At 47.7% G+C, this 15,514-nt stretch overlaps 1 protein-coding gene across 3 annotated transcripts in view; it reads left to right on the plus strand.

Annotated features, from left to right (window-relative positions):
• The first annotated feature begins 2,309 nt into the window (after window positions 1-2,309).
• TCF7 (transcription factor 7) overlaps window positions 2,310-15,514 on the plus strand; it is a 74,522-nt gene continuing 61,317 nt past the window's right edge. For 2 of the 3 annotated variants that reach the window (XM_041481855.1, XM_041481854.1), the window contains exons 1-3: window positions 2,310-2,605; window positions 2,741-2,807; window positions 3,193-3,299. In XM_041481855.1, the coding sequence (XP_041337789.1) occupies window positions 2,408-2,605; window positions 2,741-2,807; window positions 3,193-3,299 (372 nt within the window). In that variant the 5' untranslated portion in view covers window positions 2,310-2,407. Of the gene's footprint in view, window positions 2,606-2,740; window positions 2,808-3,189; window positions 3,300-15,514 lie in introns of all 3 variants that reach the window. The other variant, XM_041481853.1, reaches the window with a different exon arrangement.

Genomic DNA, 15,514 nt, shown 5'->3' on the forward strand with positions numbered 1-15,514 from the left:
GACACACAAGTGTCTAGTGCCTTCAAAATGGGCTGCGAAGATGGTAATTTCTTGTTTCCTGACCCTCGGGGCCAGGCAGGAAAACTAATAATTTTCTGCCACCCCACGTCACATCTGTGGTGCGGAGGGGCCACGGGCGCGGTGGCGGGAGCAGTGCCCGTGCCCGCTGCCCACGGCGGGTGGCAGGGGCACCCACGTGTGGCATGAGTGTGTCAGCACCCACAGCTGGCCATGGCAGCTGCTGTGGGCTTGTGTGTGTGGGTGTGGGTGTACACACGTGTGCTGTGTGTGCCTGAGCTCAGGTATCCATGCCCTGATGTGTCAGTGTGTGTGCGTGTCCGTGTGGGTGTACACACGTGTGCTGTGTGTGCCTGAGCTCAGGTATCCATGCCTGATGGTGTGTGTGGGTGTGGGTGTGTGTGGGTGTACACATGTGTGCTGTGTGTGCCTGAGCTCAGGTATCCGTGCCTGATGTGTCAGTGTGTGTGCGTGTCCGTGTGGGTGTACACACGTGTGCTGTGTGTGCCTGAGCTCAGGTATCCGTGCCCTGATGTGTCAGTGTGTGTGTGTGTTCATTCACATCTCTCTGTGCACACACACAAGTCCCAGTGTTGCAGTGTGTGGTTGTACACACATCCCAATGAGTTTCAGTGCACACGTACACCTGCTGAGGTGTGTCTGTGTGCACACATACACATCCTGATGTCTTACTGTACACATGTGTGTGTCTGTTCAGGCATGTCTCTGTGCACACATACACATCCTCATGTCCTGCTGTGTACACGTGTGTCTGTTTGTCCATGTCTCTCTGTGCACACATACATGTCCTGATGTCTCAGTGCGTGCACACATGTGCTGATGTGTTCTCACGTGAGCTGATGTCTGTGTGTACACACGTGCACTGATGTGTGTCAGCAGTGCCATGTTTGGCCTTCTGTCCTCTACGTTTAGTCATGTGCTGCTGATCTGTGTTTGTGGATTCATAGGTGCATGTGAGCACATAGATGTGTTTGTGTGTGCAGCTGTGTGTGTACAGATGCCTGTGTGTACCAGATGTGTAGCTGTGTGTGCTGATGTGTGCGCTTACATGTTCTTTTGTGCTGATCTCTCAGGGGTGTGTGTGGATCCCACTGCCGTGTGCTGCTGTGCGAGTGCTCGTGTGTGCCAGATGTGCAGCTGTGCGTGCTCTGTGTGTACAAAGGTGTGTGTAGCTGTACACACACCCCTGTAGAGACCTGTGTGGGGCCGTGCAGACCCTGACACATGCTGATGTGTGTGCATACACGTAAATGCGGATGTGTGCCTGCAGCCGTGTGTGTGAGGAAGCACCGACCGGCGCAGGTGCGTGCTCTGCCGTGGGCATGCAGGAGTGGCTGCAGGCGAGCTTGTGCCGCGGTGCGTGTGCAGGTGCGTGTGTGCAGGAATGTGGCCGGGCACAGATGTGCACAGGCCGTGTGCGTGTGTGCTCAGATGTGCGTGCAGCACGTCTGTGTGTGCAGGCATGTGTGCACACAGGTAGGCACAGGTGTGTGTGCGGATGTGCGAGCAGGGATGCGTGCGTGTCACAGACGTGCACACACACCCGGGGCTGCACCAAGCCCCCGGTGCTGCCCACCCTCGGGCCACCCGCACCCCCGCAGCCGGGCCGGGAGGGTGTCTACCCCGCCGTAGCGCGGTCTGGGGCTGGCTGTGCCTTTAATGCAGGACTTGGCTGGAAGCGCCTGTGCCAGTGAGCGTGTCCGTGTGTGTCTCCGTGTTCCCGTACGCGTGTGCGCGCCTCCGTCTGTGTCTGTGTGTCCGTGTGTCCCCGTGTGTGCCCGCCCCCGGCCCCGCCCCGGCGCTGCCAATCACCCGGCGGCCGCTTTGATGTCGCAGCGCTCGCCCGCCGCGCCGCCGCGCTCGCAGTCGGACCGGGCGCTCCGTGCTCCGCCAGCCGCCGGCGCCCGCTGCTCCAGCCAAACTTCCCGGGGCTCGGAGGGCGGGGGGGCGGCGGCGGCACGGGGGGGCCCGTGGAGCCCGGCATCCCGCGACGCCTGCCCGCCCGCAGCCTGCCGAGCCCCCCGCGAGCCGCCGGAGCGGGGAGGGAAGAAGGGGGGGCAAAGAAAAGAGTGACGAGGAGAAAGCAAGTCTAATTTTTTTTTTTTTAAAGGAGAGATTTAAAGGGAGTTTGGAAAGGGGGAGCAAAATTAAAGGGGAAAAAAAGTTCAAAAGTTAAAAGGAAAGGAGGAAAAAACTTTAAAAATTCAAGAGGGAGCTATTTTTTTATTTTTAATTTTTTTTTTTTTTTAAGAGAAGGAAAAAAATAATTGAGGTAGAGAAAAAAAAATAATTGCGAAGGGCTTGATCCGGGAGAACAATACTCGCCGGGAAAGTTGCTGCGCGGCGGGGAGGGAGCGGCGGGAGGAAAATGCCGCAGCTGGGCAGCGGCGGCGGGGACGACCTGGGCGCCACGGACGAGATGCTGGCCTTCAAGGACGAGGGCGAGCAGGAGGAGAAGATCCCCGAGAACGCCTTCACCGAGCGCGACCTGGCCGACCTCAAGTCCTCGCTGGTGAACGAGTCCGAAGGCAGCGGCAGCCCGGCCGCCGCCGCCGCCGATCCCGAGGTGAGCCGGGCCGGAGCGGCCCCGCACGGCGGCCCCGCGCCCCCCGCCCCGGATGCCGGGCTCCACGGGCCCCCCGCCCCGCCGCGGCCCCCGCCCCACGCCCCCGCGCTGCCCCTCTCTCTCCTCCCCGTGCAGGCCCTCCGGCGAGTGCAGGATCCGCAGAGGGTGTACCAGGAGAAGCTCCCGGACCACATGGATGATGGTTAGTCACGGCAACCTCCGCGTGTTTCTGTGTGTCCCTCTCTCCCCGTTCCCGGTTCCTGCTGGTCTTCCCCAGTGCGCCCCGTCTAGTGCTTGACCCCCCGGTTCCCCAGCCCGTCACCCTGACACCCCTGGGAGTGAGGGATGCTAGCCTGGTCACCACAGCCCCAGCGGGAAAGCTACTCCTGACAGCACCGAGGCTTCCCAGCGTCCCCGCTGTGGGAGTCCACACCCGTGGGGGACCCTGGCTCTCCCCAACACCTTCTCTGAGGAGTATGGGACACAAAGAGTCCCACAGCATGCTGTAACTTCTTTGGGGACCCCTGAAGGGCAGAGGAGTCACCTGTCATAAGACAAATTTTGACAGGGAACATTGATTTCAGCAGGTATGAAACATCAGGACCCAGGGATGTATAAAGGATCTGCCTATTCTGGTTACCCTTTCCTGATGCTCTCAGATCCGTATCTGCCCAATGGATCTATGTCACCGCTGGTGAGTTTCTCCTCTCCGTATGGAGAAGTCTTTTGGCCTGTTTCAGTGCTGAAGTATGTTGCAGGTATTGTGCAGGCACCTACACCTGCTTTTTCCTGACAAATTGGAGCCCAGTTTCTGAAATAGCTGGACACTGTTCTGTCCAAGCCAAAAGGAAAAGCAGTGGGAAGGGGGAGAGATGCTCAGCAGGAAGCGCCTGCTTCGCTCTGAGTTTGCTGGAGGAGCTGCTTTTCCAGTCTCCTCATCCTCTAGGTTTGGCTTTATTCTTCCAGCAGTCAAATCCTAATATCTCGTTGAAGAGTGTCCCTTCCTTTTTCTGGGTCAGGGGCTTTGGAGGGAGCAGCTCCTGGTCTTTGTATTTGTTTTCAGGGATTTGTCCCGCAGCTGAGCTTGTGTGTTAGGGCTCTGTTGTGGATGATGGCCCAGAAAATGGATCTTGTGCTTCTAAAATGGCAATGGAGGTTTTAGGAAAAGGTTTCATGCTGCCGGAGGACTATTCTCATCTTTCTCCTGGAAAGTTTTTCCCTCTCAGTTTAAATCAGCTTTAGTAATTCTGTATGTTCTCATGTTTCTAAGTTTTGCCATCTGAGTGATTAAACTAAAGTCTTCTTTACAAAAGCTGTCTTTTCCCGTCACCATCTTGGTCAGAACTTCAGAAAATAATATCCTGACATTGCAGCAGACAGTCGATGCTGGTGTCCCTCCTGGGAGCCGGCACTGCTGCGTTTGTTTCAGACATTGTTCTGCAGTAGCCAGCAGCAAGTGAGGACAGAACGTAATTTGGTTTATTTCAGGTTCAAGTTTTAACCTTTAAAGGGATAAAGTTTAAAAGAATATGTAAACCTGTCCTTAATTCCGGTCATTTGTTCACAAGAGGGGTAGGATGTCAAACTGGTGTTATGAAAAATGGATGGATTGTGGAGTATGAAACTTAAAATTATTTATGGCAGTCAGTGCCGTACCCTCACACCTGACCCAGCTGGCCTGGGTAGCAGGAGACAGGTCCCTGCATGAGCCTGCCTGTACCCCACACAGCTTTTCCTAGCAGATTCAGTTTTCCTGGCTGCAGACTGCTGGAACTTTGCTGAAGTTTGCAGAGATCAGGGATCTATCCCTAAAGTTTTAAGTCTTCCTTCAGTTTACAGCAAGAAAAGATGTGTTTGAAGGGCAGGACACACTTACGTTGTTGTAACCCAAATAAGCATTTCTTCTGGTGCTTCCCACCTTATCCAGGTACCATGTATCCCCCTCATTCCCCAAAATATTAAGCTGTTCTCTTCCTGATAAACTTTGAATGTTTTTAAATTTGTCTCATGTAAACACACTTAATTTGCTCCCTGAGATAGAGTTTAGGTAAGTCCAGAGTTACGTTAGTCCAGCATCTTTTTGCTATGGTGGAATATTTATTTTAATCTTAAACTCTTCCTAGATGGGCAGCAAAGTGCAATAGCCTATTTATCAGCATCTAGGCTATAAAGTAGATTGTGGTTTAAGAATCACCTTTTCCCTTGATAACAGAATAAAATCCAAGCAGTTACTGTCAGGGCAGCAGACAGGAGCAAATGAACTGTGCAGAACTCAAAGGGGAGAAGATGCAAGTAGCAGAGAAGGAATGATCCCATCCCCTTGAGGGCCATCAAAATCATCCAGTGCCTCGAACAGCTTTCTTTAGGCCTGTTTGGATCCTGCCGTGGTTTATGAAGAGCTGATTTGATGTTTTCAGTTAAAAACCTGGCAGACAGGGGAAGAGTTCTTCCTCATGAAGCAGGCTGGTCTTGCGGTTTTTTTCAACTTATTACAATAACTATTTCAATATATTATTCTGGGCAATTTTGTCTTATATTTCTATTGACTGTGCAAAGATTATCATGGTAAATTATGGATTGCTCTCATATAGATTTATTGCTGCTGTGTACATTATATAAAGTGTGGGCTATAATCTGGTGGCTGCTTCCAATAATCGGGGAGGTCAGATCTGTGACCGAAGATTGCAGATACTTAACCATCCATAAAAGTGTGTTTAATTAACGCTTTAGAACAAGTAGAGTCAGGGAGGAAGGTTGTGTGAGTGAATAGGATTAGGTATCACAATCATGCGTGCACTTGATAGTGGAGATTGTATTTTGGTTAATGAGGCTTCCTGGAAACAGTTGTTTGCAAGTAGGATTAATTTTAGAATCTTAAAAAAAAAATCAATTAAAAAATTAAACCAGGAGTACTTTGGCAAACTGTCAGGGCTTTACACTGAAAACAGTAATTTACCTGATTGAAAACAGAGTATAACTCCCTGAAATATACAGAGCAGCCAGCATCAAGGCTGGGCTGAGCCCCTGCCCTGCAACGCTCTGTAAACCACATTTTTTTCGGTGGGCTCCCCACGAACCCTGTGAGGGAGCTGCGAGTGGCTCTGGACTGGCTCCAGCACCTGCCTGGCTGGGTGTGTTGCTACCAGCAATACTGGGGTGCTGCTCTCCTATTTTCTTTCTGGTTTTGTCAGCAGCACCACTTTTGCTTTGTTTCCCTCAAGGTGTTTGTAGCCACTAACTGTTATGCTGCTCACCCGAGCATCCTGCTCAGGTCCCCACATCTCCCAGCCAAAATTGCCTCTTTTTACCCAAACACAGCCAGCCATGTTATTTACATGCTCTGAAGATGGCTGGGTAGCTGCCATCAGCCTGGCTGATGCTCCCTGGAGGGCCAGCAGCAGAGGGGGTGGCAGGAGCTGCCCGCAGCAGGGTGGCCCTCTTTGGCTGAAGGTGGCAAATGCCAGTGTGGGATGATTCAGCTGGAGTGCTGCTGGTTTGGGCAGGCAGAGTTTTCCTGGACTGGCAGTAGAGCTGTCGCTGGGGGCGTGGGCAGGGTGAAGGCGCTGCTGGAGCTGAGGACAGCGCGGAGGGCTGAGCCCAGGTGTCCCTTGTTCTGGGAGCTGTGAATGCCATCAGCTGCCAGGCTGGGGAGGGCACACTCAGTCAAGGGTGTTTAAGAGCATCTTGGCGTAGCCTGTGTGTGCATCTGGAATCATGACACTCCGCAGGGCCCCAGGAGCGCCATCTCTCACCTGGCTCTCAGGTGTTGTGTGTGGTCGTTCAAGGCTCCACTTTATCCTATCTTATGCAAGGTCCAGCTTTTCCCAGAGTGAAATATATAGGACTTACGGGTTAAAAATCTGCAAGAAACTTCCAAAGAATATGAACAAGTTGAGGAACTGTTTTTCTAAATTAAATATAAAATCATAAAACTATATCCTTTTTTAAATAGTACAAATGACTTTAAATCAAATTAAGGTACATCCTTAGTAAGAACAGCAGCCTTTTAGGTGGTTACAAACATTAGAGGTCAGACATGGTCAAACATGTTAACACTTTGATCAGATTAAAATATTTTTCTTGCTACAGTTGTATAATTGAGTTTAGACCTGAGGGGGTTTTCTGAACATTGTTATATCTTGTACTATGTGGTAGTTAAATGGTAAAAGGAGCTCTTGTAAGTTCCTTTAAGTTCTTTTTGTAAATAGGTTTATAAAATAGGGGAATGAGCCATGCTGCCCTGTATATAGGGCAAAAGGTCTCCCTGCTCCCATTGATGTGAGAGATTTGAGGGGAGCTCATCGCACTTTCTGTGTACTTCAGATGTGTTTGGTGAGTGTGTGAGGAGTATAAAGGCAGGATTAAAATGTTCTGCATGTAAAGCTGAGGCACTGGACTTTCTGTCTGTGTGAGAAACAGAAGTTCAAGAGCCTCTTTTTCTTTGGAAAACAGACACTACCTCATTTTCTTAATTACTAAGCTGTCAAACCAGAGCTTACATGGGAGCAGAAGAGTGGGGGTACTCCCCAAGCCCTGCACTGCTGAGGTCCCCAGATAAGACAGCAGGACTCACAATAATGTGGCTTTTCAGAGCCTGGTCCCTGTGGTCTGCTGAGCTCCTTGAGCTTGTTCAGAGGGTATGAAATGTCCCCTTGGGCACGGAAAGATGAAAGTGCAGTTACTGCTGGCCTGGGGCCACAGGGCCCAAATGCCTAACACGAGGTCAAAAAAGCATGGAGCTACAGTCTAGGGCTGCTGTTCACTGGACAGAAGCTGAAGCAGCAGCAGCAGCTGAGGCCCAGGATGTGGCTGCCTCTGCTGCATCCCCTTCCCCAAGGCTGCTCCGTCCCTCTGCAGAGGAGACTCTGGCCCCCACAGCAGCTGGCGGAAGGAAATCTGCAGCTCAGCTGTTTCTCTGCCTCTCTGTCCTGACTTGCACTGTCAGGGCAATAGTTTAGTATTGCTTTTTCCTGTGTTGGGTTCTGATCTTGGGTTGAAACCAGTGGGAGAACTCCCCGGAGTCACCGTGCAACGGGGATTTGTTGCTGCGAGAGGGCTGCTGCGTCCCTCTCCAGATGTTGTGTGTGGAGGGAGGGAGGAAGGCAGCTGGAAGCCAACAGTAGCTCTGTGTGTTCCCAGCAGTGCCTGCTGCTGCAGGAGAGCACCGTCCCAGCCAGGTTCCCTGGCAGCAGGGCTCGCACTGCAGGACCTCTCCAGGAGGGTTCCCTGTCCCCATGAATTGTTACATTCCCAGCACACAGCGTTGGGAGAGTTGTGCTGCTGATGGACCTTCTGGCAGACAGACAGATGAGTAATTTGTTCCCTCCTGACCAAAGCAAATCCACTTCTTTCAGCTGTTCTACCTAGCTTGAAATAAGGTAATATTGAAAATAATGTTTTATGTTAAAGCACAGTTTTGGATATGTGGCTTTACCAAGGCACAGGGCTTACGAGGTCATTTATTGCATGTCTGATTCAGTCTTGGTTTCCCCCAAGGAAAATTCTTGTGTTAATTTCTGAGTTCATATCACACCCTCAATTTTGAAGCAGAACTTCCCTTTGAAATAAATTAGAGAGTTCTGCTTAAGAAGCAGCGACATGATACAACACTGGATGTGTGTGGTCTAATATAACCTTATTTTTAAAATTGTTTGGAATGAAAAAAAGAGAAAGCAGAATGTCACAGGGAAACAAAAGCAAGTTTTATGTAAATCTGTGCATGTGAATAAGTGTGCACGTGATCCAGACACTGAAGGTCTCCCACTGGGATTCCTTCACAGGCTACCCTGGAACTGGCTTCCAAGGCATGGGATGCTTTGTTGGTGGGGAGTTGCTATGAGATATGTATAGTAAAGGCACTGTTCCTGCAAATCTCCAACCATTGCTGTGTGTGAAATTTTATGACCAGTTGAGAATCTGGAGAGAAAAGCAAACACTTATCATCAACTCAAGTTCCCGAAGCTCATCCATGTTAATGATTAGTGGTTTTGAAATTTTAGCTGTGATGAACAAAGTGATTTGGGTTTGAGTGGCACATGGCATGTCCAAGATGAAAAGTGCAGAGCTGGTCTGGTATCTAAAGCTGCAACTGAGAGAAGGGGGAGCAGGAGGAGCTCTGCAATGTGCTCACTCGTGTGTTGCCTCACAGCTTGTTGTCCCTCTCGTGCCATGACTCCACTGGCACCATTAAATTCCTGCACTGGGGTAAAAAGCCTGGCTAATCCATGCAGTGGGGTGTGCTGGCATTTGCCCTGGCGAGGTCCCCGGTCCAGTAACACGGCGTGTGTTCCTGTGACTAAACAGACGGTGCTGGCTCCGCAGGGATGACTCTCTTGCCTATTGTCAGAGATCTTCTGCACAGGGCCAGATCCTAATCACAGGCTGAACCCTCTCTATCTGTAGCGTGATCTGCAAGGGAAGCAGGATTTTGGGAGATGGGTTGGTGCGAGCTGCACACCTAAGATGGCAATCTGGCGTGAACTGTGTGTGTCTGTGTGTACATGGCATGGTGGTTATGGGCAGAGCAGAGCCTGGTGCTGAGAAACATCAACAGTTTTGAGGAAACATCTACAGCTTGACATTAACTTCACATCTGCAGTTCTTTATCTGCCTTTTGGCCATGATTCATCAAGACCAAATTTAGTCTTTGTTTCCTATGTGTTGGCCTTTGAGCCCCTTTGCCAATTCACCACAGAGAAGGTGAGGAAGGACCTGAGCGCTTTGAGCATCATTACTCTCACAGGGAGGTTGTGCTGGACAGAGAGGGCTTGGATAAACAATAGACACATGCTGCTCTTCACTTACTACAATCTCCTGCACCATGTGTAAGCCACAATTTCCTCAACAAATCCTCAAGGATTATCTTCCCCTCTCTGTTCCATTGATTGGAACAGGGACTAGATGCCGAAACTGTCCTTTTGAAGGCATGGCCACTGTGGGAGCTTCTCTTTATCCCACCTCTCCAATGTTTTGGCCACAGCTGCTGCAGCTCCCTTTCCTGTTTGCTGCTCATTTCATAGAAACACAAAATGGTTTGAGTTGGAAGGGACCTTAAAGATCATCACATTCCAACCCCCTGCCATGGGCAGGGATACCAGCCACTATTCCAGGTTGCTCAGGGCCCTTGGTTTCCCATGCCTTTGCCATTCCACCTCACTGCTCAGGGAGCCAGGAGATGGCTTGTGTCAGCATCTCTGCCAGCCTGATGTACACATGCTCTTACCTCATCATTTACCAGAGGTGGGTGGAGGGCACAGCAATAGGAGAATAGGTACAAGTTGCTTCCTGAACTCTTTGCAGAGCCACTGCAGCAGGGAAAGCTTCTCAGACTGATCAAATCCCAGGCTGGTGCCAAGCAGGGATGTGTAAGTCCCCCCTCTAGGCTCTTTCATTGCTGTACTTTGAATCTCCCTTTTTAAAAAAAGGCTATAACAAGATACTTGCTCATTAGTCTCTGTGTCTGGAGGATGAAACAAAGGTTTGGTAGGCAAACAGGTGACTCAGAGGGTTGGATACAGGATACAGAGCTGTTCACTTCCTAGTTTCCAGTTTTAATCCAGCTGAATCAGTAAAGACCAGGTGCCTGTTCTGGCTGCTGGCTTGTCCAGTGGTCTGTCCGAGAGGGCACAGCTCTCTCCATGCCCCAGGCAGTGTGTGTGTTTCATGGGGTGAATGTCCAAAGAACCTGCAAAGTCTGGACCAAACCCTCTGTGAACATCAACCAAGGGCTAGTTCTCACCATGAGTCTGCCAGTTCAGCACATGCTGGTGGCTCACAAACCCACTGACTGTTTCATAAAGGAAGGGTTTGCAACACCATGTGCCTCTAAGGCTTGGTTACAGCAGGATCTTTTTCTTGGTGGGTTACCTTGAACAAAGAGCTCTTATCTTCACCTCTTTACAGAGCAACTTAGCACTGCTCTGTCACTAGTTTTTGCCTATGAGTCTTTATAATTTAGGATCATAAAGTCATTTGTACTGGAAAAGCTGTCTAAGATCATTGAGTCCAGTCTTTAACCCAGCACTGACAAGGCTACCACTAAAACATGTCCCCAGGTACTACATCTACACATCTTCTAAATCTCTTCAGGAACAGTGACTCCACCACTTGCCTGGACAGCCCATGCCAGGGCTTGTCAGCTTCTTTAGTGAAGAAATTTTTCCTCCCATCCAATCTGAATGTCCCCCTGGTGCAACTTGAGGCCATTGCCTTGTCCTATTGCCTCTTACTCGGGAGAAAAGACTGAAGCCCCTCCACACCTGGCTCTACCCTCCTTTCAGGTTGTTTTAGACAGCAAGGAGCTCCCCCCTGAGCATCCTTTTATCCAGGCTGAGCCCCCCTGTCATCTCCCTCAGCTGCTTTTCATCAGATGTGTGCTCCAGACTTTTCATCAGCCCCATTGCCTTTCTCTGGACATGCTGTTTGTGACCATTCCCAATGAAGAACCCTTCCGCCACCACCCCCTCTGTGAAGTGGCTTCGTGGAGAAAGTAGGACACTTGGTCAGTAAAAGGGATAGCAAAACCTGATGAAATCAGCTGTCCCCACCCAGAGCATCCTGCTGGCTGGAGGTGCTGGGCAGGAGGTCACCAGAGAGGCTTTAAACCACTGCTCCTCTCCCGTTCACCACCTCTGTGCTAAACACAGCACAGCTGCCATGAGAAGAATCTGCTTCATTGTGTTCCACAGGGTCCCGAAATTAGTATTTTGTGAAAGAAAACAATAAACTTAACTATGCTGTGGTAAGTTTTTGAAACCAAAGTAAAACTGGATACTAGATTCTAGAGCACTTTTCCCCTCTGGTTATAACAACTTTGCATTTGATTAAATGATAGGCAAAAAAAAAGTCTCAACAGTATCTCCTTTGTTCCATTGAAAAATCTGGAACTGTAATATACAAAGTATACATCTGCCTTGAGGAGCTACATAGTAATCACAGACTGACCAAAATAAGACTTCTTTTTTTGGTTTTTTTAAGTGATTCAGCTTGTCTGCTCTATGTTGAATTTGTTTTCTGCTGTAGTTTGCTCTGAGGAGTAGCGTACATGAGTATAAACTGAGGTTCTGCTCTGATGGGACCCACACAAAAGTAAAATCTGAAGTCCCAAGGTTATAAAGTATGTTTGGCCGGGTGCAAGGGGGCTGTGATTTTAAAGGCACTTGGGAAAAGACTTTTTGAGTCGCCAGGAAGAGGCTCTTTGCAGCAAAATGCTCAGAAAGGATCAGAAAAGTGGAATTTTTATTTTGACACTGAGGATATGGCACTGCGGAGATTGCTTTCATGTTTAGGAAACAAACCATTTAAGATCTGCTACATGAAAATTTGTTGTTCTTAGCATGGAGAGGCTGATGAGGTGATTCTCATTATGTGCTACTGCCCTGGAATTACTGGTGTGGGTGTCAGGATAGTGAGGACGAGTTGTCTGGATTTTAAGTGGGAGACACAGCACAACCCTTGACATCACCAAACCCCAGGTCAAAAATTGGCCTTGGAGCTTTGGCTTCTTGCTATAACTTACAAACTGTGGCACTGCCAGATTTGGAATCTCACCCTCCAAAACAATATATGGATTTAGAAATCCGAGTGATGTTTTGCAAGATTGCATCATGCTGTGCTGAGTATTCCTTGGAGTGCTTAGATAAATTAAATAAATAGATAAATTAAGCATGCATATTAACCCAAAATTGAAACCAGAAGTAATAACATAAAATAAGAAATAAAATTTTAGAAAAATTAAATAAACATCCAAACCTTTTTGTTTGACTTTCTCTGATACAAAGCAATTTCTCCAGAACTGTACACCATATGAAACACATTATAAATGCTCTTGTAAAATCCACATCATTATACCACATGAAAGGCCAGGTCCTAAAAATAGCCATTCAGAGAGGATGCAGGCTAGTAGCAATTTTGGTGATCATGAAATAGTTGTGTTGACATCTCTATGCATGCACACCCACAGAAAGCTTTGACTTTTGAATATTAGCAACATTTGTGCTTTATGGAATTTCACATCTCATCCCATGGATAGTCCTTTACCCAGGAGCATTCATTTCTGATCTTATTCCCATTTTTCTAACCCTGATTTTATTGAGAAAATTGGTACATTACTCTTTACTTTTTCTTTAGATTTTATGTGAAACTCTTTCTTTGCTATCAGTTTGACAGTGGTTGGCAATATCAGTTGTATTTCCCTGTCTCCCAGCAGGGAAATACATGTTTTCTTTCCTTCAATAGACCCACACATCCCTGGTATTTTGGGGAACTAACTGTTAAAATGTAAACCTAGAGCATTAGATAATAACACAAGAAGCTGCCACATCTATACAGCCTTTGTATCTGGTGTAGTATTCAAAAGAAAGTAAATGAATTCTGCAGTAATTACACAGTAATGTATCCACAACAAAAAATTTCTTCCTTGTCCCAGCGATCAGAACTTGGCTTTTGTTTTGGAATATGAAAGGCTGCAGCCTCCTGCCTTCGGTGTGTTCGCAGCAAAGCCCTGGCTGGGATCAACTGCCGTAGCTCTGGGATAGACAACAGAGTCCTGCCAGCTGATATCGCTCGAGATCTTTTTGAAGAGCTCATCAGATTTGGTTTTATTGCTGTTGTGTTTCGGTTTTTGCTTGTTATTTGTTTGAAAGCATTACTATAGGGATTGTTTTCTGAAAAGCGTTGGAATCTTCAGCGCTGATCTCTTGTTTGCATTTTTCTTTTATAAGAAATATGATGGTGCTGAAGATGCACACCTTCACTTGAGGGTTTCTGAAGTCTGTGGTTTAAGCCTGTCCTGGATTTTAAGTGTGTGGCCCTTCTAAAACCACTTGGAAACAGTCTATATCCTCAAAATAAGTTTGCTTCTGGAACTGGAGCAGAATCTGTGGAGATGGCAAGTGAAATAACAGGGTGTTGAAGAAAATGACATTGCTTCTGAAATAGTTGGCATGAAAATCATGAAGTCTGAAGTTTCATTCAAATCAGATGTAGCTCTGGTTATTGTGGGGCAGGAGGCAAACTCGCCCAGCAATGCAGCTCCAAGGGATTCACAGGGAGGTGTACAGTTGTTCCAGATTGTTTTAACTGCAGGGCAGCTCTTGTCCCTGGTCCTAAGCGGGGGTCCTGTTCCAAGGCAAACAGGCTCACCAGTTTTTACCTTGCTCAGTTGACTTCTTGCAGGCTGTTAACAATTCTGAAGAATCAAATGCTGTAAAAGGACATCAAGGTACTGGGTTTGCTGTTGCTAGTTTAGCTCCCTAGAACAGCTGGACTAGGAGAGTTGGGAACACCTTGACAAAGCAATAGTGTAATAATGTTTTATGGTGTAAATGCATTAGTTTCTACTTGAAGTCATCAGTAATTGAAGGATCTCTTCCCATCTGAGGGCTGAGAAATTTTGGCTCCTTTTGGCATCCTGCTCTTTATGATGCAACAGACAAAAGTGTTTAGAAAAAGCTAAAAAGTTGTAATGCTTCTGTCTTAAAGCTGGTGTCATGCTTAAACTATTTTCTCTTTTCCATAATTAATTGGGAGTCCAAAAATGAGGTTATATCTGGCATCATCAGTTTTTTACTATTTTGGTGAGCTCAGGTTTTTCTGCTAGGAGCAAAATTCAGGTAAAAGCACCAAATGTTCGTGGCTGGGACTTCCGACAGCACTTGAATGCAAGAGCTGTAGTACAGAAAATTTAATTTCTTGACTCAAGGATACATAAAATTACCTGATATGTTAGTGCCAATTGTTTGGCTATTGACTTTTACTGGAACTAGTACATAACTATCATGTATTCAAACTCGCAAAAGAGAATGTCTTGAAATTACCATATGCTATTTGTACAGATCTAGCACATGGATCTGCTTATGAATGCATAGTGATGGATGAGGCAGGCTGCAGTGAATCCCTGAAAGATCAGCTCCCATATACAAAAGCATCACTCTTCATCCAAATTTCCTGCTGAAACCAGTGGTAAATGCCTGACTGTGGGGTGGGCGTGTTGCAGTTTCCGTGGGCAGGAGCTGCCTCTCTCCTGCCTGCGCCCCGGGAGCTCGTTTGATATGGGAGCCGAGTGATCCTCTTACCAGAGAGCACCAGGTGCTGTGGCAGACGGTGTAAATAGCCAAATAAACAGACATGAGTAGCACCAGTTGTTTATGTGTTAACACAGGATGTTCTCAAAATCAGGTAAGAAGTGAGGCATGTTACCAAGTTTTATAGCAGAGGAACCGGATAGTCTTGTAACTGCCGTGCACAGCCACGGCAGAGGAAGCATGGTTTTATCCTGGCTTCAGCTCCCAGTCCCACAGGAGCTTGTTTTTCTGTGACTCAGTTTCCCCCAGGAGCATTAGGAGCTTTATCGTTTCATGTGTAAGCGATGCTTGGAGAGCACAGCAATGTCGATACTGAAACAAAACATAAAATCCCACACAGGCTGCTGCAAGAGTGGATGTTTCAGAAATGATCAGAGAAGGACAAGCCTAAAAGAGTAAGCTGTGCTGCTTTTAAGACCACTTACTTCAAGATAAACAAATTACAATTTCATAATCTTTTAGGAAGTTGCAGGTGGCCCAAAGACCACAACTCCTTCAAGGCAGCTGGCATCTTCCTTTAAAAACAAATAACCTTCTCAGCCTAAATGATAATTTCATAGAGTGGCATTAGCTGGATGGCAACAATGATGGCATGGTCCAACATGTTGTCTGAAATACACATGACACACAAATCCTTGTTATTAAACCAGGAACAAATGTGATTTATTTACCCACTTGTAATATGGTGATGAGAACAACCTCCAGGATCACACAGCGTAGATTTTGGACACATGTACCAAACTTCTGGATGCATAATTCAAATTCTTTGTCATGAAGAATCAGTCTATTTATCTTGGAACCTTTTTTACTTAAACAGTAATCTCTA

This window comes from Pyrgilauda ruficollis, unplaced genomic scaffold (assembly GCF_017590135.1).
Source record: "Pyrgilauda ruficollis isolate IOZ18807 unplaced genomic scaffold, ASM1759013v1 scaffold57, whole genome shotgun sequence".
NCBI lineage: Eukaryota > Metazoa > Chordata > Aves > Passeriformes > Passeridae > Pyrgilauda > Pyrgilauda ruficollis.